The 23,048-nt window shown below is 38.6% G+C and overlaps 1 protein-coding gene across 1 annotated transcript in view; it reads right to left on the bottom strand.

The window, feature by feature from the left end:
- The window catches only part of NOX4 (NADPH oxidase 4), a 102,230-nt gene extending 83,296 nt beyond the window's left edge, over positions 1-18,934 (bottom strand). The window contains exons 1-7 of the mRNA XM_030469012.1: positions 18,841-18,934; positions 17,930-18,025; positions 7,296-7,406; positions 6,268-6,352; positions 5,547-5,644; positions 3,543-3,570; positions 307-379 (exon numbers count right to left, since the gene is read on the bottom strand). Coding sequence (XP_030324872.1) covers positions 307-379; positions 3,543-3,570; positions 5,547-5,644; positions 6,268-6,352; positions 7,296-7,406; positions 17,930-18,025; positions 18,841-18,897 — 548 coding nt within the window. The 5' untranslated portion in view covers positions 18,898-18,934. The remainder of the gene's footprint in view (positions 1-306; positions 380-3,542; positions 3,571-5,546; positions 5,645-6,267; positions 6,353-7,295; positions 7,407-17,929; positions 18,026-18,840) is intronic.
- Positions 18,935-23,048: the final 4,114 nt, after the last annotated feature.

Raw genomic sequence — 23,048 nt, 5'->3', positions numbered from 1 at the left:
TGCTTTTAAAAGGTCTGGGTTTTCAACTGAGCTCATTCCCGAGACTTTATTTTTCTCTGAAGGCAATTTAATCAGGTTTTGTAATTTTTTTAATACAAAATTTACTGTGTACTTTACTTGCAAGCTAGTAAAAACAAACAAAAAAGAGCCAATAAAAATGGTATTTTTTTAACATATTTAAATACTTCTATAATTTTATGATATTTCTTTCCTAATATTGCTGTTACTTTTCATTCCCTCTAATCAGTATGAGAATATGATAACTCAAATGGTATTTTTCAGCATAATGATCAGATTACATCTTACCTGATAGCATAGGTAGAAGCTGTGCACATTAGAAATAATACTAACACCATAATGACTCCAGTCAGACCTGGAACTGAAAGAGACATAGGAGAACTTATATTTGAACTGTGAAGAGGTATACTTATTTCCTATGAACTTTTAAGAAAGTGGAAGTTTTTAGACATATCAATCTTGATTCAATCAAAGTCTTGCATATGTTTATATCTTGAAGGCAATTCACGCATCACACCAGACAGGAAAGAAGGGATGTTGTTATTTCCCAGCTTCCCAGAGAAAACTGCTTTTTCTCTTGCATTTCATTATGCATTTTCACATTCCTATTAGTATTTGCTCCTGTAATCTTTCACTCAAGAGAGTTGTCTCTAAGGAGGTAACCAAGAACAAATCCTGTCTCTGTTTGTAAGACTCACTGTGCAAGTTTCTGTATCTCTTTTTATTCCAAACCCTAAATTCTGTTAAAAACAATTTAAAACCTGGTCAGGAACAGAATCTCAAGCAAATCAATTTCTATGCAAGCTGTCACTCCAATTGTTTGCCAACCCATTTCATCCTGGAATGAGGAAGAGCCTGAAATTACTCCCCATGGCATTGTATCATGCTTGAGATTGTTGCCCGTAGAGCAAGGTCTGTGAGAGTGATCTATAGCCAGCATTTGGGAAGACAAGTTTAAAAACATTAAGGATTGGACTCACCTGCTCAAATACAAACTCCTATATCAGAACTAGTCTATCCTGGGCTCCTTTTAAGTCAAAGGAGAGAAACAAGAGAAACAAGTATTTCTACAGAGTGATTTAATTTCATCTTGAATTAGAATCCTGACCATTAAGTATAAACTACCAGCCTAAAGACAGATTGCAAGAATCACAACCAAATATACCACTTTTTCTGAGAACCTTGTCTTCAAAATTGCCATCCCAGGAATTAAGAATCTGAATTAAGAATTGACAACCTAAAACCCACGTAGCATTACATCAAAACATCTTACTCTCAAAGAATAAAAGCTTTTAGGAATTGTTCCAGGCCAACTCTAAAAGCCATGTGTTTAGGCTTAAAAAAAGTCAGCCAGGCCAGTCAGCCACCAAACACAAAGCTAAATAAATGCTGTTTTAGTGTCAGAATATAACCATCTCAACCTGCTGTCATGAACGCAAATGGCAAAACCATAAATTTTAATAGTTCATGATCTTTCACAGGATCACACCCTAATGATAAAAAAATAAGCTAATTTTAAAAATAAATTATTGTTATTTTAGACTTCAGATTAGATTAGACTTAGATTTTAGATTTTGTCATAAAGGGACAATTTGAAATCTTATCTTTATATACAGAAAAGACTGCTTCTCAATATCCACTTGCTGAAAAGTCTGAAGCCCAAAATATGATACATCTAAAATCTCTCCTCAGTTTCACAAATTACAGGAATAACTCTACATCTTATCATCAATAGAGATTTTGTCACAGTATTTCCTCCGTTCCTGGAAAGATTACAAAAAAGTTGCCATTCTTTCTGTTGCCTCCTTGTGTATTTCTTTCTTAATCTAGTTTGATGAGTTGTGTGCAATCAGTCTCCCCTCTGACACAAACACTTCCAATCCCATTGCTGTGAAATGCTTGATCCAAGTTCCTACATTGTCACTCAAGCCACAGGTCACCTTTTGCATCCAGTCCTTCCATTCACTCTTTTCTCCATTAACTGCAAACATGAAATCACTGACAACCTTGCTCCAATTCACCAATGCATTTTTAATGTTTCCTCTCCTCCCTGTTCCTCTCCCTAATTGTGATCTTGTTTTGCTCCACTAACTGATCTTGACTACTTGTTCCTCCCACAGCTATCCTCAAACCCTTAGGCAAGGAGGTTCTTTCCTGGACTGCTCTGAAAAGCCGTCACACTTCAAATCCTTCCAACCCATTATTCCACTTCTCTACTGTATTAAAAAATCAGCCAATAAATCTAGTTCTGAACTGTGTCGGAAGAGGATCTTTTTTGAATATTTGTACAGCTCCCAGTGTGGCAAAATCTTAGTCCCTATCTGAGACCTCCCACAGGAGAAATAATAAATGTTAATTCCCAGTTGTCAGGATGGGCAGTGATCTGAGTAATTTTAAATTTAAGATGACTTGGAACCACTTCTTTTTGCAGCATTGAACTCAAGCTTTTGAAAATGTAGTATTTTCCTGGCTGTCACAGGGTAAAAGGATTTCCATCTTGTAAGTCCTCTGCTCAACTACAAAGGTCTCGAGGTGTTCCCAGAAGCCATGACAAAATCTGATGGGGCCTCTACACTGGTCCTCCACCCCAAGTCCTTCTCTTTCATCCAAGGTATTATATACAATCCTCACCTAATTGTTCTGATTCTCCCTCCCCATCTTCAACTCCCTCCTGCACCAGTTACCCTCTCTTTCAAGCCTCCACCAATTTACTAACTACACCAGTTATCCAACAAATTTCCACATTACCATTAACTTGTACTTCAATTTCTATCATTTCCCATTCTCACTTCCTCTCCTCTCAAAGGACCTAAACCTTGCTTTAGGGTTTTTGGAAAGCCCTTTCCATCATGCTGGTCAATTCCAGTAAATATGTTGGGAATTACTGGTCTAAAACCTCACTATTAGATCTCCAGACTTATTCCTTTGGCCTTTGCCCTAGATGCTGCTAAGTTGGGATATTCCTATTTGATCTAAATAAGAGTGAAAGACATGACCCCAAAAACAACCTTTATTCACTCATGAAGCCCTTCAGCTCAGGCTTGTGCCCACCCCTCCATACCCAGAATTGTTCCCTTCTGAATACCCACACCAAAAATTTGTTTTTGTGCTGGAGCCTGATTCCTGTGTAAAAGTTTAGATATCTCTGAAGTCAAACCATCCCTCAGATAAAGCAGGTGAAGCAAGAAGACTGCTTTGTTGTTTTGGTTTGGGTTTTTTTAGAAATTGGATCATTTAGGAATTTGGTTTTCATATTATGCAGCATCTCTGTTTGATGATTTTCCACTGACTAATCTGTACAACAACAGCTTTGAAGATGCTGCTCATCCTACTGCAGGGCTTATGCAACTCCTCCCTCCTGACTATTGGATAAGCAAACCCAGGTTATATTAACACAAATCACACATCTCAGCCTAGCTCAGATACATAAAATGAAGCATACAAACACAGGATCAAAATGTTTTATCTGGAACGTGATAGTGAGAAGCATAAAACTTTCTCCTTCATGTTTGCTACAGACTTACCAGTAGCAAAAAGAAGTTTCCTTGGGTCCTGAAAAACAAAGGAAAAAAAAAAAGTCAACATATATGCTGTTATATCTATATGAATAATATCACAATAATAAGTAGCTCATACAGCTCATGCCCTCAACAGCATAAGCAATCTCTAAAGCTGGATGCAGGAACAGATTTGGTATTTGGAAGCAGTTTACACTGACTGCAATTCAGCATAAACTAAACCTTTGCATTCCTTCAATGAAGATGATTTTTATCTGTTACAAAAACTGGAATCCAGATAATTTTACAGATTTTTTAAAATCTAACTTTACTCAGTTATCTCATACCTTTGGGAGGGCAGAGGGGAACAGAGATGGAGATTTTTAGTTCAAATAAAAGGCTAGTGGCGAGCATATTACTGCCAGCTGCATCACCAAGAGATTTGCAGCAGAGTCCAATGAAGCAGGACTGAACACAAAGGAGATGACAATACAAAGCCAGATGTTCCTATGTCCTTCATCACATGTGAAAGGAACAGGGAATATGTCAACCTGTCAGGAAACTGACTCATTTCCCCTGAGTCCAGTGCCTCGTGAGGTTTTGTCTTCACCACAGAGAGAAACTTTTGTTTTCCAAACTTGCAGCAGAATGCAGTTAGGAGAGATGAGAAGTTTTCATACAGATCAAGAAAAACAAAATAAGTGTTCCTCTCCATGACCTTGACTGCATCCAAACATGTGTACCCACGTACAGAAGATGCCAGTAGCAATCAGGCTGCCCATCACAGTTTAAAAACAGGTTTGAGGAATTCAAGCACAAAGGTGCAAGGACTACTAAAGTACCTAAAAATCTGTGAGGTTATGATCTGAGAAAATTTACTAAAATTCATTATTTTTGTATTTTCTATTGCAAAGTTCCTAAGGCTACTTAGTACAGGTTGCCATGCACATCCTGGCACTGCCTGAGGCAAACTCCTGCTAATGGTCCTGATGAGGCTAAATCTATTAAACAACCCCTAAGACATGCAGACACTTGAGTTCAATCCAGAACCTCAGCACAATAGTTGGTGTTGGCATGCCCATCTGCCGTAGAATAACTCAGTTATTAGATCATTCACCAGGGAGTGGAAGACCTTGGTTGTTGGTCCTCATGAGCCTGGGCTGAGTCAAGCTCTTCTCTTCCAGGAAAGGATGCAGCTGGGATAGGGTAATTTTAAATCTTTCCTAATGAAGCTGGTAGAAAAGAAATGCAGACTTGAAACCAGAGTGAGCATAAACAAGAGAACTTGACTTTAGCCCAAAGAAGAATGTCTTGGACTCTAGTCTTACTCCTAAGCTCTGAAAACATCTCTCCAGTGCCAAATTCACAGGCAAGCACCTGGAGGACTGTGATATGTCTTCAAGAGATCTGCACCACAGTCAGAAGTCATGAAAACAAAGTATGTTGTAAGCAGAAACCAGCTTCCGGCTGTTCATGCAGATTCCACTCTTAGCATATATACTGCAGTTTAAAAATGCAAAATCATTCTCAAATCTCCCTATCCTCAGTTCCTCAGGATATGTCACATAGCACTATATTCTAAATATTGGGAATGCATAATGTGTTTTCCCAAAACAGTAGCAGAAGTGTGTCAATCAGGCCCACCCAAGGAAAAGAGAGATGCAGAAGAAGAATAGAACAGACTATTTCATTGGAAAGGGACCATATAGACTAACTGGCTGACCAACTCAGGGGTGACTGAAAGTTAAATTATGTCAAAGAGAAACAGCAGAACAGGGCATAAAGTGAAAGGACTTGATGATAGGTAGCATTTCTCCACCTCACAATCCAATGCTGGCTTAAACAATATGTTTTGTCCAGTGCAAGAAATAATATCCACAGCAATCCACATGATACTGTTTTTTCAATGCACAAAACCAGCAGCACTGTATAGATCATAGGATGGATCACAAAACGGAATTGGATATAAAAATAATCACAGATTTAAATTATATACTTTAAGGCAAAATACAAAAAAGACAGCTGGCTCACCTCACCACGGTAATTTGCTGCATTTAGTGCCAGAAAATCTTCGTTGTAATTCTCAGAGAAGTTAAGAGCGTTCACCAGATGAGCAGCAACATGTAAGACTAGAAAAAAACAGTAAAGCTGAGTTTCATAGAGGTAGATGTTCCCCTGAAGTAAAGGAAAGTGGCTACCCAGATGTCAAGCTATAATCATATCACCTATATGAGAAACATCAGGGACTAAGGAATTATTTTTCTAAAGTAAATCGAGAAATGGAAGATGGCTGTCTATATTTTAAGACTTTTTAACACTACAGCAATCATTTCCATACTGAAATGCTCCAGCTGGGAGACAACATCCTAAGGTGGCCATCAAAGAATGCTTCTTCTTCAATGAACTGAGTATTTGCCCCAACTGCTCCCCCTTCTGCAGGTAGGCCTGTAGCATTCTGCTTTTTGACTCAAATTCCTCAGGCACAGCCAAAGGCAGATTTTGACTTGATCTCATATACATTTCCTTTTATAAACTGGAATTTTAATGAAAAGGCTTGGCAGGAGAATGTAAGCTCATGTGTTTAAAAAAAAAATAATAAAATAAAACCCACATACATCCAAGAAAGCATTCACAATTTAAGGCAGGGAAGCAGAGCAAGATTACCCCCAAATGTACTACAGACAAAATACCAGAGAATACTGCTTCATTGTGTTTCCTAAACAAGCTGCTGCTTAGTACATAAAGATCTCACCTGAAAAGATGCATATTGTAATACCACACGTCACATGGAAAGTTTTACTTTTATCTAGCAGCCTTCTGGTTTTCTTGCTGGCAACCTAATAAGAGAAGAATTCAAGCAATCTCTCTTCTAAAACAAAACAAAGAAAACTCTAACAGCACCTGAGATGAATTAGTAGCAACCTCAGCTTTTACTAGGTTTAATATCCTTGCAAGTACAGTACCTAAATTAAAACCTACAGGATTATGCCAAGGAGACAATTTTGAGCACTTAATAAAGAAATTACAGTTGGATCTGTGTCACATGTGTGTCAAGAGTACATAAACTATTGCTCATTCCAGCCTTAAAATTTAGGAATTCCTGTAGTAACTTTTGTAGGTGTCATTGACTCTTCAGTGAGCAGGATCAGAAGGAAAGATATCTATTTATATTTGCATACATATATGCATTTATAAGCATCAAAACTTACAGACACTCTCAGATGATCAACAGAACTCATAGGTTTAATTTCCAACTATATGCAAAATACAGATGTTCCTCTAAAGCATTACTTATATTTATTTTAAAGCAACTGGTGAATCCCAAGAAAGCTAAACTACTGTTTACAAAAAACATACTCTCTTAGCATTGCCAGAACTTTTTTTTCTTCCATAATAACAGATTGGGTATTTTCATTTTATGTTCTATCACTTTCAGTAGTACACTGGTCATGCAGAGACAAAGTTCTTTTTTTCTCTATTGAATTCCACCAGGAGGCAGTAAAGGGGACACACGTCTTTTGTATTAGAGTTGGGAAAGAAGTCGACTTTGCAATTCTCCATCCTTTAAAAATGCATTGACTAAACCTCTCACAAGAAGTCTACCCAAACCAGACAATATCAGACAATGCATTGTCTTAAAAGGACTCATGAATCTAGACTGAATGTCTGACACACCATGCAGACACACATTGTATAGCAAATAGGGATGTAAACTGGGATTTTTTTTCCTATTATTTTTAGACTATACAGAGAGCAAGGCTCTCCACAACTGCTACTTACCTTTTGTGATCCTCGGAAGAAGGCCAGGAGAACACGGCACATTGGGAGAAGGACCAGGCAGCAATTGAGATTGAGAACAGCTGCTGAAGCTCTGCTAACACACAATCCTAGCTGAACAAATATAGCAAGAGTTAGATTACTGGTAGAAAAGATGCTCTAATGGTTCAGGTGTTAGTATTCAACCTCCTTTTCTTTTCTATGAACCCAAACAGCTCCCATGCTCTCTTAACTCATGAGTTGAGTTTCATAATGTTTTACGTGTACTGGAAAAATCACTGTACACACAGCATGATACCTTTTTCTCTAAGGGAAACTGCTCTCACATTTGCACCAAAAAATTATTCAGAAATATTTTTGCCAGCAGTGTTAGTAAATTACAAATTTCTACCGAAAGAACCAATATACTCATCCATGTTCAAAGCCACATGGAAAAAATCATATCTGAGACAACAATAAGCATCCACTGAGAAATTACCTGAAAGATTCAATAGACATAATTTAATAAGAAAGAGGAATAAATACTATCTAGGACCCAGAAAGTCAGTTCAGTAAAGTGTAATGATTTTCTGGTAAACAAGCCAGAAAAAAAGATATAATCCATTTAGTTGAATTGTAATGATAATATTGCTTCAAGAACTGTTACGGAGCTGTCAAAGAACTCTCAGCAATGCCATATTTGGACCTAAAGAAAGTAGGCTTTCTTCATTTTAAAAGCTCAATAGGTGGAAACCATAATGAAATCTAATTTCAATAATGCTTTCACTGGTATATTTGGAACTTACATAATTAGAACAAAAACACTTGTCATATAAATGAACAAAGAACACATTCATGTCATAAGCCTGTGTTTTTAATCTTATATTCTCTCATTCATTTATGATTTTTAAAGAAGTTAGCAAAGTGCCTTTGTTCTACTAGTTATTAGGTTGAATTACCATTTTATTAGCTTATATAAAAGATGCTTTTAGACTGTCAACAGATTTCTGGTAGAATATTTCTCTAAGATGTTCTCTAAACCCCAAGTTTTTCAACTCCAGGAGAAATGAATAAAAACCAATTAGAATATCATAAGTTAACTCAAATACTGGTATGTGAATACAGGTACATTGATGATTTGAGCACGTTAAAATTATCTAATAAAAATTACTAAAGACATTACTTTTTCAAACTGAAATTTCAGGTTAAAAAATACTTATTCCTCAGTCAAAAAATCATTAGCGATTCTATTAATATATTTTTAAACAAGAAGCAACAAAAGGGGAGTGAAAGAAAGGGAGGGTTTGGTTTTAATGTATTTTTTTTCAAAAATTATTAGAAAAGACTTGTAATTTCAAAATTTGTATTTAGCTGGGGTTTTGTAGATTTATCTACATTTTACAGAAACAGATGAATATATAAACTACTGAAATAAATTAATAAAATAACTGGACTTCAGCACATCCAACAAGATCACAAGCAAAATGGCATGACAGGAGCTTCTCAGTACTGGAAAACATCAAAACTATCTGCTCTCACAGCTAACACTCATGTCCCCCACATTCTCTGGAGTACCTCTGGGCACAAAACCAGCAAGGAATCAGGAGATAAGAATTTTTGATATACCTGAAGAATCAAGCTCTCTACCTAAATCCCATTTCTCCTCTGGCTACCTTACATTATTTAGTTAGACCTGAGTGCTACGGAGCTCTTCATCCAACCAGCTTCTATAGAACAAAGCAGTCACAGAATCATGACTGTCTTTCAATGAATTTTTGCCCTTTCTGGAAGAAAAACAGAGCATTTCACTAGGAAATAACTGAAATATTTAAACTATGGGTTTATGTTCTTCAGATCATCTGCATCCTTCAGGACAGCAGCCCCTGCCCTTCCCATTCAGAAATAATTAAGTGGTTTGGGTTGGGAGGAACTTTAAAGATCATCTAAACCCTAGATCACCTAAACCCTAGATCACCTAAACTAGTTCTGGTCTCAAATAGAGTTAATTCTACACTGTATAGTATTAAATAAACAAAATAATTTATTGTAAGAAATAAGTAAAACACAACCGATGTTTAAGCAATGTTTGAACTATGTAAAGTGCTATTTAGCTGGTACAAAAAATATATCTATTACAAATAGAAAAAGCTGCCCAACCAACCTTCCTTTTTGGTTTTCCATGGCACTATTTAATAAATAGTAAATATTCATTCCTAATACAATTACTATATAAGAATGCCATTACATTAATTCTAATGATTCATTTAAGGTTTTATGATGAAAACAACATGGAACAATGTTTTCTGCAACAAGCCCATGATTAGTTTTAAAACAATAATCAAGTAATACATTTAGCAATGCTTAGAATCACAATTCATGCAAGACCCAGAAGAATAATGAGTACAAAGTTCGCTCTTAACATACATGCAAAGGCTAAAAATATCCCCATGGAACTAATTCTTTCCAAATGGTTTCTAAGTGGTCTCTTTCTTGAGTTCCTCTGCATTGCCTGGGTAGCATAGTAACAAATTCACATAGTGCATTGTTGGATTTTTAAACAATGAGTAGATTTGTTGCTCCAAGGCAACTTGCTGGTTCTAGAAGAGAATACATATCCTTATTAACTAGCTAAGAAATGAGAGAAACATAATCCTCTTTTTTTCCTATGATTATCATTGTGCTAAGAAAAAAAGAAAAAAAAAAGTGTTATTTTATGTTAGTAGCATGTGAAATTGCTGTATGGTCAAAAAGAGAGAAAATAACATCCAAAAATCTCTGCTGGACTCTTTTAGCCACCTTTGCTGATATCAAACCCAAGCATTTGACAGACTCCTGTACTCTGCCTACCCAGCACCAGGCATGCTGTTATTCTTTTTCATGGAGGGCCAAAGAGGTATAGAAAAACTAAAGGATTAAACAAATTCACTGAGGAAATCTGTGGTAGAGATAGCAGGGGACTGATCCCACTGCAAACTCAAATACTAAAAATTAGGCTAGATTTTTTTTCATACAAGAAATTGCTATATTTTCATTCTCTGTGAGCAGCAGAAAAAAGCTTGAGAGATACAGTGGAAATCTGAGTTCTCCAGCTATCTCTATCTGATGTATGGTCCCATACAAATCAGAATGGACTCCTGACTGCATTCATGCAATGTGGAAAGTAAGTCAGTTAAGAAAAAAGTCAGTTTTTATTTGATGTTCTGTGTGCTGCAGGGGAAAGGAGATGCTCTGCAGTTAGACAAATTATTTCAGTATTAGGCTGAGGGCTAAAGTAACTTACTGTGTATCACAGCATTCCCCAGCTTGTTAGTTATAAACACAGAGATGAATGTTACTTGCAGCTGCTGCTGTGCACAGAAATATTGAATACATGGTTGCAAAAAATAATAGGGAGTGGAATACTGCAAGACTTCAAATTGTCATCTTGTAGGGGAAAAAAATGGAAGAATATGCTAATCCTTGCATACTGAAAAATGATGTGTCTGATTCTCAAGCCTTCACTATCTGCAAGTAACAATCCTAAACAGGTCATGCTGAAGATGAGACATCTGACTTGATTCTGGTGGCCTTTCTTTGAACCTTTTCAAGCTTCTGTGGTTTAGGGCAACTGAGAATCACAGGACCATAGAATTATTTTGGATGGAAAAGCTCTTTAAGATCACCAAGTTCAACTGTTAACCTAGCACTGCCAAATCCATCACTCATCCATGTTCCTAAGCACCATATCTACACTAGACACCTCCAGGGATGGTCACTCAACCATATACCCAAGGCACCCTGTTCCAACTCTTGACAGCCCTTTCAGAGAATAAAGTTTTCCTAAAATACAATCTCAATATCCCCTGGAAAAACCTGGGGCCATTTCTTCTTGTTCTATCACTGGTTATTTGGGAGAAGAAACCTACACCCACTTCACTACAACCTCCTTTCAGTAGTTGTAGAGAAAAATATGGTCTCACCTCAGCCTCCTTTTCTCCAGGACAAACAACCCCAGTTCCCTCAGACATTCCTTACAAAACTTGTTCTCCAAACCCTTCTCCAGCTTCATTGCACTTCTTTGGTCACAGTCCAGCACCCCAATGTCCTTCTTGTAGTGGGGGGCCCAAAACAGAAAACAATATTCAAGTGCCAAGTGCAGGGGGCTTGAAAAGTTGTGGGAAGATTCATAAGCCACATGCTGCTCCCCAGAGCTGTACTGGAGCAGTTAAAAATATTTAATTTTAGGTGGGACAAACTCTGCTACACAATGTGCCTCCTTTTGACCAGACCCCCTTTTCTTCATAGCTACTCCTTGTTTTGAGTAACAGAGATAATCTAAGAAGAAAGACAGATCTGAATAGTATAGATAGCAACCATTCCCTCTAGGCCTGCTAAATATGGGTGGAGATCTAGTAAAATATAACCCAAAGCAAATGAAAGGAAGTTGTAAGGATGGAAAATGCAAGGGTAGTGGAAACCTACCAGAACATTTGAAAACTTCAGTAGAAATTTTATTTGGGTTTTGTTCCTGGAGATGGAAGATATCAAGGCAGGGCTCTAAATCCCAACATCATGTACTACAACCCTTAAAAATATTTTAAGACTAAGTGATGAGATATTTTTAAATTACATTTTAAACACTATATTAAATATTTAAAAAAAACCAAAAAACACCACACAAAACCTCATACTCTATAATAATTCAACTTCAGTCATCTGCTTGTATACATGATTCATAACTTGGTTATAATATTACAGAAAGGGAGAAAAATCAGGAGTGCACAATGGCATCAATATTTTTAGCTCTTTCATGAGGCATGGAGTATATTCTCTGCACTACTGAAAATCCATGTTTTCACCTTCACTTGTAACTCACCATCCAGACATTCCTTGAAGGTGTTCCTTCCCTTTCTGTCCACATATTTAGGTCATGTTCTCATTTTATGCGCAGTCCCTTTGTGTTAGATGTAATCCTCCTTCTGCTTAACTCAAGCCATTCAATCTAAAGAAAGCAACTATCTTAATCTGGAATTTTTTGTTGGCTTAGAATTTATCTGATAATCTCCAAAGTATATTCACTTACAGTATTTCAGACCAAATTATCATATTTATTATTATTCATTATATTATGTATTATTGAAGGGGACATAGAAAAATGTTGGGGAGTGACTTTATAGAAGTTCATTTAGTGACAGCATAAGGAGGAATGGCTTTAAACTGAAAGAAGGTAGAGTTATATTAGATATTGGGAAGACATTTCCTACTGTGCGGGTGGTAAGACACTGGCACAGGTTGCCCAAGGGGGTTGTGGATGCTGCCTCCCTGGAAGTGTTCAGTATCCAGTTTGGATGGGGCCTTGAGCAATCTAATCTAATTGGAGGCATCCCAGCCCATGCAGGGAGGTTAGAGCTGGATGATGTTTAAAGTTCCTGCTAACCCAAACCTTTCCATGATTCTGTGATTCTATGATTAATCTATTCCTCAGTTAATTTAAGATGTTATAATTCTGATCCCAGGAAATACAATTTTAAAAAATATTTTTGTCAGTGTTACAGAGTTACACGTTTATTTTTATGCCAAGCAGAATGATACATGCACAGATTGGATAAGATCTCAAGTCTTCCAGATTTGAGTGTTCTAAACTTAACCCTTCTTCCATAGTACCAAAGCATGAAGCACTTATATATTAATTAGCAACAAGAACTTGAATAGCTGACTCTACAAAATGAAGGATGGTCTAAACTCGACAAGGTCAGTCATTCATCATAGAATTAAGGGTACCCACCCTCACAATGCCCCCCAAGAGATTCACACCACACTGCAAGTGATGTCCATAGCAGGAAGTTGCTTATTGCCATATTTCAGTCACAGTCACACAGACATGATGCAACGTCTGCTACTATTTAAAATTATTTCCCCTTATCAAAACACAGTGTTTGACATGATTTGTAAAACCAGTCTTCTGGAGTGTAAAAGCTATTTCTATTTTAAGACCTGTCATTGTTGGACTATGATGGGAACCCTGCAATAATAGGTAATATAATGAATGATCAACCAAAGAAACATTTTGTCCATAATTCAGTTCTGTTCTACACAGAGAATTATGACATTATAATTGTTGACATGATGACAACAAAACAATTTTTAACACAAGTCTACATTATATAGTAGGAAAAAATTCAGTCAATCATTTGAAATTGATTCTACTAATTGAAATGCCACTATTGACAGTTTCACAAGAAGTTCTGCAACGGTGTATTTTGTCCCATAAAATTTAATATCATACACATCCTTCACAGTACCATGGCCACTTGAGTTTAAAAAAGAAGAAAGGAAAAGAAAAAGACAAAGCAAAACAAATAAAAAACATTTTAAAAAAATAAAATAAAATGGGAAAAAAAAACCAAACACCAAGAAAGAAGTAATTAAATAGCAGAACTATACAGTATATCGTCCAAAAAACAAGTTCCTCAATGTCTCATAGCTGAGAATAACCTCAGCAATGATGCTGAACTGTGGGTTGCCCAGGAAGGACAAAGTGTTAAGGGAAAATGTCTTTTGGTGGAAAAAAAAAGATTCAGAATGAGGCAAAGAGAATGTGAAAAGAGATTTACTTGCAAATTCAAGGTGACTATCAAGATCAGGTCTTGCATATTGACATCCTCAGTACTCATTAGGGAATCCTGCATGCACACATACCTACATATATGTATGTATATATATATATATATATATATATATTCCATAACAACATAAACCTATAATTAGACATTTTTGCTGCATGTAATACCCTAAAAAGCAAATATCTAATACCCTGGTTACGAAACATTTAAATAGCAAAAATATACATTAAGGAAAATAAAGGGTCAATACACAGCTCCCTTCAGTGCTTAGATTTGTGGGGGAGCAGGCTGCAGTGCAGGTACATATGGATCAATGAAAGCAGAATTTGGCCTCAATTAGTAAAATCTCTATCATTGTGATAAACTATCAAGGAGAGATAGGCAACTTACTGGAACACCTGAAATGTAATCCAAGCAGTGTAGCACTTTTGCACAGTAAAAAAGCATCGACTGGACAGATAAAGTGAGACAGCACTTTTTCTTTTCAGTCCCTTTTTCAATTATTCAATTTTCTCCCAAAAAGAGCCTTCTGAAAATGCATTTTCTCCATTTTCTCTGGTGCAGAACCTACTGTCTTGCATTAACACCCATTTGACTGCATTAACAGTTACTTAAGGCACTAGGAGGGTAATAAGGAAGAGACCTTTTATGCTATGACAAAATGAGCCCAAAGCTCTTTCTGCTTATGGGGAACTCAAATGTCAAGAAACAGGTATTTCATAAAATGCTGTTAAAAGCAAGATTTGAGTTCTCTGTTAAGGCCAGTACTGAATTTAGGAGTGAAGTTGTTGGTCAGACAGAAGCAAACATGTAGGAAAAAAATACAGCGAACCTAATCTGAAGGGAAAAATCTGGAAATTCACAAAGAAATTAATCACTTGGACAATTTCTCTGACTGAGCAGACATAAGATCTCCAACAATGAAGATTCTGGAGTAGCATCAATGATTTTATGAATCTTTCTTTTATGCCAACTACAACTTGTAGTATCTGTCATGAACATGAAGACAAGAATATTCCTCTCCATTTTGCCACACTTTTTAATACGAAATCCATGCCTGCTGCATGTTTTCAAGGCTACTCTTCTTTTCAGCAGTGCAAGACCACGAGTTAATGTTTATTAAATTATGAAAATTTGAAATTCATTATCTAAATCATGTTCCTTAACCAGTAGCAATGAATGGATTCATGCAATAAGACTGAGCTGCAGTGTTACAAGCAATTAAGTATCCAAAGGGTTGGTTCACCAAGGCTAAAGTACTGGAAAGGGTTGTCATCCACTAGGTTCTGGTTGAACTTACATTGTAAGAACTGTAAAATCACAGAATTATTGGCTGAAGGGGACCTCTGAATGTTTCTATTCCAGCTTCCTGGTCTAAGCAGGTTCAACACCAAACTCAGTCTGAGTTAGCTCAGGCTTTTATCCAATTCATTTCTTAAAACCTCCTGGGATAAAGATTCCATAGTCAAGAGTTCATGGTCTCATCAACAGGTATCAAACAAGAAAACAGCAACGTTTGACACAAGACAAATTTACCCACCCAATTTTGTAGCATAAAGTATGCTGATTAACCTCCACCTAGCACATCAGTGCCTTTGACTTATTTATTCTCTTTGCACTTCCAAGACACCACTCTACTTTTAGTGCCTTTCTTACATATTCAGAATTAAGGATCAGAAAGACTGCCATTGAAAGACTGAGTAAGAGGTATTTAAATAATTTTTAAATCCTGAGCTAAGTATCTCCTTCAAGGTCGCAAAGGATGCAATTAGAAAAGAATAAAACTGAGCCTCCTTCTGCTGTTGAAGGCTGAAGAAAAACCAGTCACTTCAGTGATCATGGAATGAAAGACTAACTCTTTCTGCTTTTTGACATCAGAAAGACACAGCATGAAAATGTGGCACACTTGAATATATTCAGGATATTCAGTCCAAGATCTCATTTCGTGTCACAATCTGATTTCCTATAGCTACAACCATGCTCTTCATCCTGTTACTTGCAAACAACCAAAAATCACCTATAATAAATCTTTCAGTGCTGCAAGTGCAGAAGTTCTTAAGAGGATTTTAAACTATCATAGCATTTAAGAAGAGAGAAAAACCTCCTTAGTAGACCTCACTGAAAAGCAAGAGAATTTTTTTTTCTTTTCAAAAAACGCCATTCATTTTTGTCCTTTTTTGTTACCTGTCTGAAAAAGGGAATCAATTTTTGTGAAAGTACCTTTAAAATAAATATTTGTTGGGACATTGAAAAAAATCAGCTGTTGAATTATAACTTGAGAATTTTCATCTAAATCTCAAAATTTTCAATCATCAAGAAATCAAGAGGCACTGCAAACCACTCACCCACATACAGAGCAGAGAGGAAACTGGTTATACAGATGGGCCATGGGCCAGCAGCTACACAACCCAATAAACAGAAAAAGAAAAGGACCAAATATCCCCATGGAAGGTAGTAGAAGCTGTAGTATGGATGAGAACAGTTTCCTAAAAAGACTGAAATACTTTACACTCTTTAATCATTTCAAAATTTTTAAAACCGTATCAGAACTTTAGATTTAGCTCTTCACTTTCCTCTTCATTTTACAAAGTCTCTAATCTTTTTTGGCATTTTTCCCACAGTTGCAGAGTTGGAAAAACTCAAATGCAAGGACACCTGGTCCTCATCTCCTGACTAAGACAAGGAATCTTTACCTTGAATCATCTCATAGGTTCTGAGCACACGTAGTATTACTTTGTATGTGTTTTTCATTTTGAAGTATAAGAAAAGCAAAATAAAACCAGTCAATGAGCTGGTATATGGAAGACAAATCTCCGAATAGAGAGGAAGTTTGCTGATTGATACCAGCTGATAACCTGGCCCAACATGTTGACCCAAGAACATTTGCTTTATAAACAACCTACCTGCTTTGCCAGAAGCAAACAAAGTTTTCAAGTGGATGCACAGTTCTGCAAAGTCATTAAGAGATTATGGTAAAATTAAACACAATTTTGTGCTTTTTTCTTTCAAGAAAGTCATCATCATGAAGAATTTCTGTACTTTCATTCCCTTCTTCATGCATTACCTTCACTAAGATTAAATTCTTGAGCACAACTGAGTCAGGTCAGAAAAAGCTAATGGAGCTAGCTAGCTATGGTACTGATATCAACCATATTAAAAAAAATGTTCTGAATCTATGCAAGATAAACTTTATCCCAGAGACTTTACAGGAGGTTAAGATGTAAACTATCTGTGCTTTAACCCCATGTCAACTTTCCATTGAAATCCATTCCTGAGTTTTTCATTGTGTTACAAAGCATCATCTTATTTACCCACTTTTTCCTGGATTCTAAAATTTGGAGCAACCACAGAGCATTTTCCAGAAACCTGTTAACCTTTAATCTATTACTTTGGATAGAAGTAATTTCAAACAACTGCAATAGTGTAGGTGTGGATAACCTCACAAGACAGTCCTGTATTTTCCTTTCCCAAATCGTATTTTGGGTTCTTCTGGTGGTGGTGAGAGCTAGGTTTGATTAAAAAAAAAAAAAAAAAGTCAAACCTTTCAGATTCCAATAATTCATTATTAGAAAACAGAAGTAAAATTATATATGTTGCAATGATCTATACAGAACAGAGGGTCTATGGGGATGACAAATACCAAAAAGCACTAAGACTTTCAAAAGAATTTTTTCAGCAAATATGTATTTCAGTTACTGCATTAGAAAAAATTACCATCACAAGCCCATAAGCTTGGCTAACATTGTGATGACAAAAAATTTGAGTTCCAGTCATCTGTTGAGCATGTTTGTGTTCATGTGAGCCTGTCTGCACCTGGGAACACTGGGAGGAAGGGAAGGAGGGCAAAAGATAACTGTTCCACACTTGAATGGCTCTTTTCCTTCTCAACATTGCCCACTTTTTAATCCTAAACAACTGTCAACAGTACCTCAGTAGTTTCCTACTTGATCTTTACAGTCAGTCTGTATCATCCTGGATGCCCAAATGCTCTCTGCCCCTTTTCCATCTCCCAGCATCCCAACTTCCAGGGCAAAAAGTAATGTCCGGGTCACTCACCCCTAACATCTGATGCAAATAATAATACTGCAGCCCCTGATAATACAGCAGGAAGGTTTTCCCGAAGAGCCATACATTGAGGGAGAGCCAGAAAAGCTAAAATGAAACAGAAACAAGAGACTGTGAGTGAAAGTTACATGGGCAAAACTTTGCAGTGTTAATCCCATTCATAAAAAACTCACCTGCCTGTAGTTTCATAAAGCTATGTAAATGCAATGGGAAAACAAACTGAAAACATTTAACATAAAATATTTTAAATACATAAAGGGATAGCGTCTATGAGAGACGTTTTCACCTTCACTGAACTTCACAAAACTTTATCTTCGTGATTTAGGATTACTGAGAGCTGGTGAAACCCTCGGCACAGCCAACGCCGCTCTCACTCTTTAGTTACATGTTGCAGTTAAAGACCCAAAGAATAAAAAACTAACAACAAAGAGACCAAGACAAAGGCAGGACGAACTTGACCTCCGAGAAGACAAATCTTCTCCCCCAGACTCTCCCAAGAAGCACCTAACAAAGAGCAAACACACGTACAACATGTGCCCAGTGCCAGCAGGACACGGCCTCCCGCATTGTCCCCAGTCCATGGCACACGCTTGTACCTCTGCCAGCCAGAGCACATCCCAACCACCCCTGCACCCACCTCCCGAACGCCGGTCCTGCCCCCGGGCACCTCCCCCCGAGCTCGGCTGGTACCTCCTGAACCGGGCCAGCATCGATCGTGCAAACCGGCCCGGCCTCGGGGCTGCCGGGTGCCCCACAGAGCCATCCCCCCCCACAGGCTCTGCCCCGGCCAGCCTCCAGCACCCCCGCGGCCACCTCCCGAGCTTTCCCGACGGGTCGGCCCCACGGAGGGAAACTTTCCCCTCCACCACACACCCCCCCTTCTCCTGGGAGCAGCCCCCTACCAGAAAGAGGTGTTTGCTTCCCTCATTGGCCAGCCAGCTCTTCCAGGACAGAGCCATGGTGCGGGCCGCCTGTGGGACAGGACCCGGCGAGGTGAGGGGGAGACGGGCGGCCGAGCCCTCCTTTTCAGCTGGGCTGAGCCGGTCCTCCCTTCTCCCCACCCCTCACCCCCCGCCCTGTCTTCCGGCTGCCGGGGCGTTGCGCTTCGGCCCCTCAGAGCCGGGCTCCGGCGCCCTCCGGCCCCTGGGCCCACCGGGCTCTGCCTCTTTGTCTGCCCCCCGGTAGCGCTTGTAGCTGGAGCCGCCTGCGGGGCTTCCTCGGGGACCGCCAAGGAGGTGCCGGTGGTTCGGCTGGGGGGGATCCCCGAAGGGGCTCTGGGTCGCTACCGCCTGTGCCTCGGAGCGATGTGGCCGGTTCCTGGCATACCCACGGGGAAAACCCGCCCGTGGGGTTCCCCCGTGCTCCCCCTTCTCCCGTGCTGAAATGTGATACCAAAGGCAAAAAAGGAGAGCGGCCGTGGAAGTAAATGTGCTGCATTTCGGGGGAAACAAAGAGGCTGTCCAAGAAACTACTGTTGGGCTGTACACGAGGTCCTCGAAAGCAGGGAAGGGCCAGACTGTGCTGTTACAGGTTTGATCCTGCTCCACCAAGTGTCCCTGGGAGGCCCTGAAGGGGCTTTGCCCCTTTGCAAACAAGAGTGTGCAGGCCCAGCAGCACCATGCTATAGGCACCTCCACATCCACAATGTCCCATGTTCTGATTTGCTGTGCTTTGCAAGCAGTCTGCTTTTGGAGTGGTCTTCATGTTTGATTTCAGTTTGGTGAACTGTTTTTCTTCGGGGGGAGAGGTTACACCAAATACTTTTTTGTTGGTTTTTTTTTATATATTGAGAAAAGGCTTTTAAAAAGAACCCCTTTTTCCTCGCAGTGTTTAATTACAACGCCCTCCTGAGTCACCAGAGGAGCTTCTACTCTAAATCAATCATTTTGATGCACACAGCTAGTGCTTGAGATAGCAGCAGCAATGACAGCTGGCAGCAGAGCAAGGCTGGTTTTCCAGGAGATGCCAAGTCCAAGGACCAGTGCTGAGAATCACAGAATCATAGAATGTCAGGTCCAGTCCAGCTTGAGCTGGATGTTTTTCTCTTGCATGTTGGAAAGTTGCCATTTTTTTGTGTTCCTTATAAGCCACATACCAAGGGTCTAGAGGAAACTGTGAAGAATCTGAGAACCATCTTTCTCCAATTCCATATAAAGAACTGGGAGTGTCTGACCATTATGTGGCCCAAAGCATAAAAGGTATGAGTAGGTCAGGGCATGGATTTTGTGAAATTCATTTGAGGATATTTTGGCTGAGGCAGGAGCCTTGTCACAGAAAGTGGCAGGATTTCTGTGGCTGTATGGGGTGCCAGCTGAAGTTTTGGAACAGCAGGACAGAGGATTACAGCTTTTTTGTATCATCAAACAACACTAAAAGGAGAACTGGTGAAAGGGAAAATACACATCAATTTAAAACTCACCAGAACCATAGTTCTATGCCAAAACAGCTCTAATAGCAGAAAAAACAGTATAGTTTATTTATCTTGTTTGTTATTTCCATTCACTTCCTCGATGCTTTTGGAATGTAAAGAGAAATGGAAGCTGCTCACACAGAACCAGATGATGAAACTTCTCTAGATAAGCATGTCAAAGCTGGAATGACAGCAAGTAAAACTTGTCAGATATGTCATGCCTAATAACATGGAGCTTTGGCCAAAGCTGAAGCCACAGCAAGCACAAACAAAACCAAATTAATTCGCCCATGCCATATGCTATACTTCAAAGTATCCCTAGAAATGTCTCTGACAAAATCAGCTTATGCAGGATTTGACTGCCCACTCACATGAAGCTGGTGACTCATGAGCCAGCAGCTGTATTTCTCTCCCACTTACCAAGCATTCATGTGGAATACATGACTCACACATCAGTCAACATTGGATCCTACATTGTATCTAGGTGCAGAGCAAAGAGGGTGTTTCTGTAGAAAGCATCCCCTTTTTTCTTTCTCTCTGGCAACAACCAGAGGTTTTGAATCAGTATTCCAAAAAGAGGTTGACAGAAACCATTGCCAGAAATACAACTGTGTTCTTCCCCCATAGAAAAAGGCTGAGTTTGCAAGTAGCTACATCAGACCTTCCCAGGGATCTCTGCAATTTTTCTGTCTTCTTTTCCTGTTTTAAATTCCATTCAAGGTGTGTTTCAGCATGTGCTTTAAACTGCTTGGTTAAAGCACTCAGAAATGGCTACAGATGCTAGTTACAACCTGAATAATTAGAAAAGTTATGATACTCAAACATAATATAAGCACTGAGCCATCTCTTCCCTGCTTCATGAGTGTCCATCCTCCAATTATGACAACTTTTTGTGCTTCATTGTACAAGTTGGACAGAGTGCTGTCAAGGCAGGCCATCCCTCTTAGAGACTGAGCACATAGCTTCTCTGATAAGGTTGCCTTTATTGCATCAGCAAACTCATCCTGACTGCACACTCACCTTCTAAGTCTGCTTCCCATCAGTATCTGCTATACTCAAATCTACTTTTCCAGAGCTTATTTAGTTATGTGCTAACACTTCTGAGTGTTGTATTTAATTTACAGACATCCTAAAATGTTTCTGGTGATTGAATTTTGGTTATGTACGTGAGAGTGATCAAGAGCCAAATCACCTAAATGTCTGTGTGTCTCCATATCTCAGAATCATCCTACAAGTTTCTGCAGTGATTGCATATGTGAGTACAACATTGTGTCCTTCCTGTTGTGCCATTTCTTTCCTTTTTGGGAAACTGGATCTTTACTTTTGCTGCACACCACCAGACCCAACTGGCTTCTTGCTTGCTTCCTGATGGACTTGGAGGCCTCCCTAGGGTAAAATGCTTCTCCAGATTTGAGTGACAGCCAAGTTTATTAATTTCAATGAAGCTGTGTTGATTTTCGGTAATGCATTATTTACCACTGCTATTGTGTCAAAGAGTATTAGGTCTGGACTAAGCCCACACTTCACCTTAGCAGAAAAATAAATTTTATGCCCAAAGACTTCAGATGAAAAGTCAGAAAACAAAAGTGCTAGCCAGTGATAGGATAAGATGGAAAAGACACAAACTTTAACATAGGAAGTTCTATCTAAACATGAAGAGGAACTTCTTTACTTTACTCCACTACTTTACAGAGCACTGTAACAGGATGCACAGAAAGGTGGTGGAGGCTCCTTCTCTGCAGACATTCAAAACCTACCTGGGTGCAATCCTGTGCAACTTGCTCTAGGTGAACCTGATCTGGTGTGGGGGTTGAACAAGATGATCTCTAGATGTCTCTTCTAACTCCTAACACTCTGTGGTTCTGTTTCTGTAGCAGATATCTGATCATTGGTTCTTGTAAGGTACAAGTGCACTGGTAGCACTAGCAAGCTGTGCTTTGCTTCTGTTGAAACCCTATTCTAAACCAAACCTTTCAGCCCCTGCTCAGCTCCATGCTACAAGTTCAAAAATATGACAGGAGGTCCTACAGTACTTTGTCCTCATATAACTTCCTGCACATTCCAGATTCAAACAAGAAAGCATGACAGCTACAACACACGGCAACATCATTCATCATGAAAGAATGCAACAACATAGCACATGGGGAAATGTGTATAATAAATACAGCTGTAGTACATTCCATGACAATTTGAGAGAAATGTCAGTTATATTTATTTTCCCAACTGTTTTTAAGATTTTCTTGACCACTTACTACAGAATTGAACCATATATCTATGGATCACTAACACTCAGCATCTTGTGGCTTTTAAAAGGTTTTAGTTCAGTCCATCTTCCACTGAACTTATGGACCTCTTGTTGATTTCTCCATGATGAACTTGTCTGAGAATAGTTCAGGGATTAAAAGAAATCTTGCATTATTTTTAGAGGTTAAAGGAACTATTCTATTCCCCTAAACTGGTCTTCTTGAGATTCTCAACAATTATGTCTGTATTTGGCCAATTTACTGTTTGAGCTGAGCAGTTTTTTTAAAAAAACCCACAAGCTACCAAGCTACCAGCATGATCCTTTAATGCATTATTCTTTGCTTTGGTTTTGTTTTTTTGTTTGTTTGGGGTATTTTGTGGGGTTGTGTTCTTTTATGTGTGTTTTTGTTTTGTTTGCTTGTTTGCTTTGTTTGGCTGTTTGGCTGTTTGTTGGTT

The sequence above is a fragment of the Calypte anna genome, chromosome 1 (genome assembly GCF_003957555.1).
Source record: "Calypte anna isolate BGI_N300 chromosome 1, bCalAnn1_v1.p, whole genome shotgun sequence".
Taxonomy (NCBI): Eukaryota; Metazoa; Chordata; class Aves; order Apodiformes; family Trochilidae; genus Calypte; species Calypte anna.
Note: the sequence above shows the minus strand (reverse complement) of the source record. Positions and strands in the feature narration are given on the sequence as shown.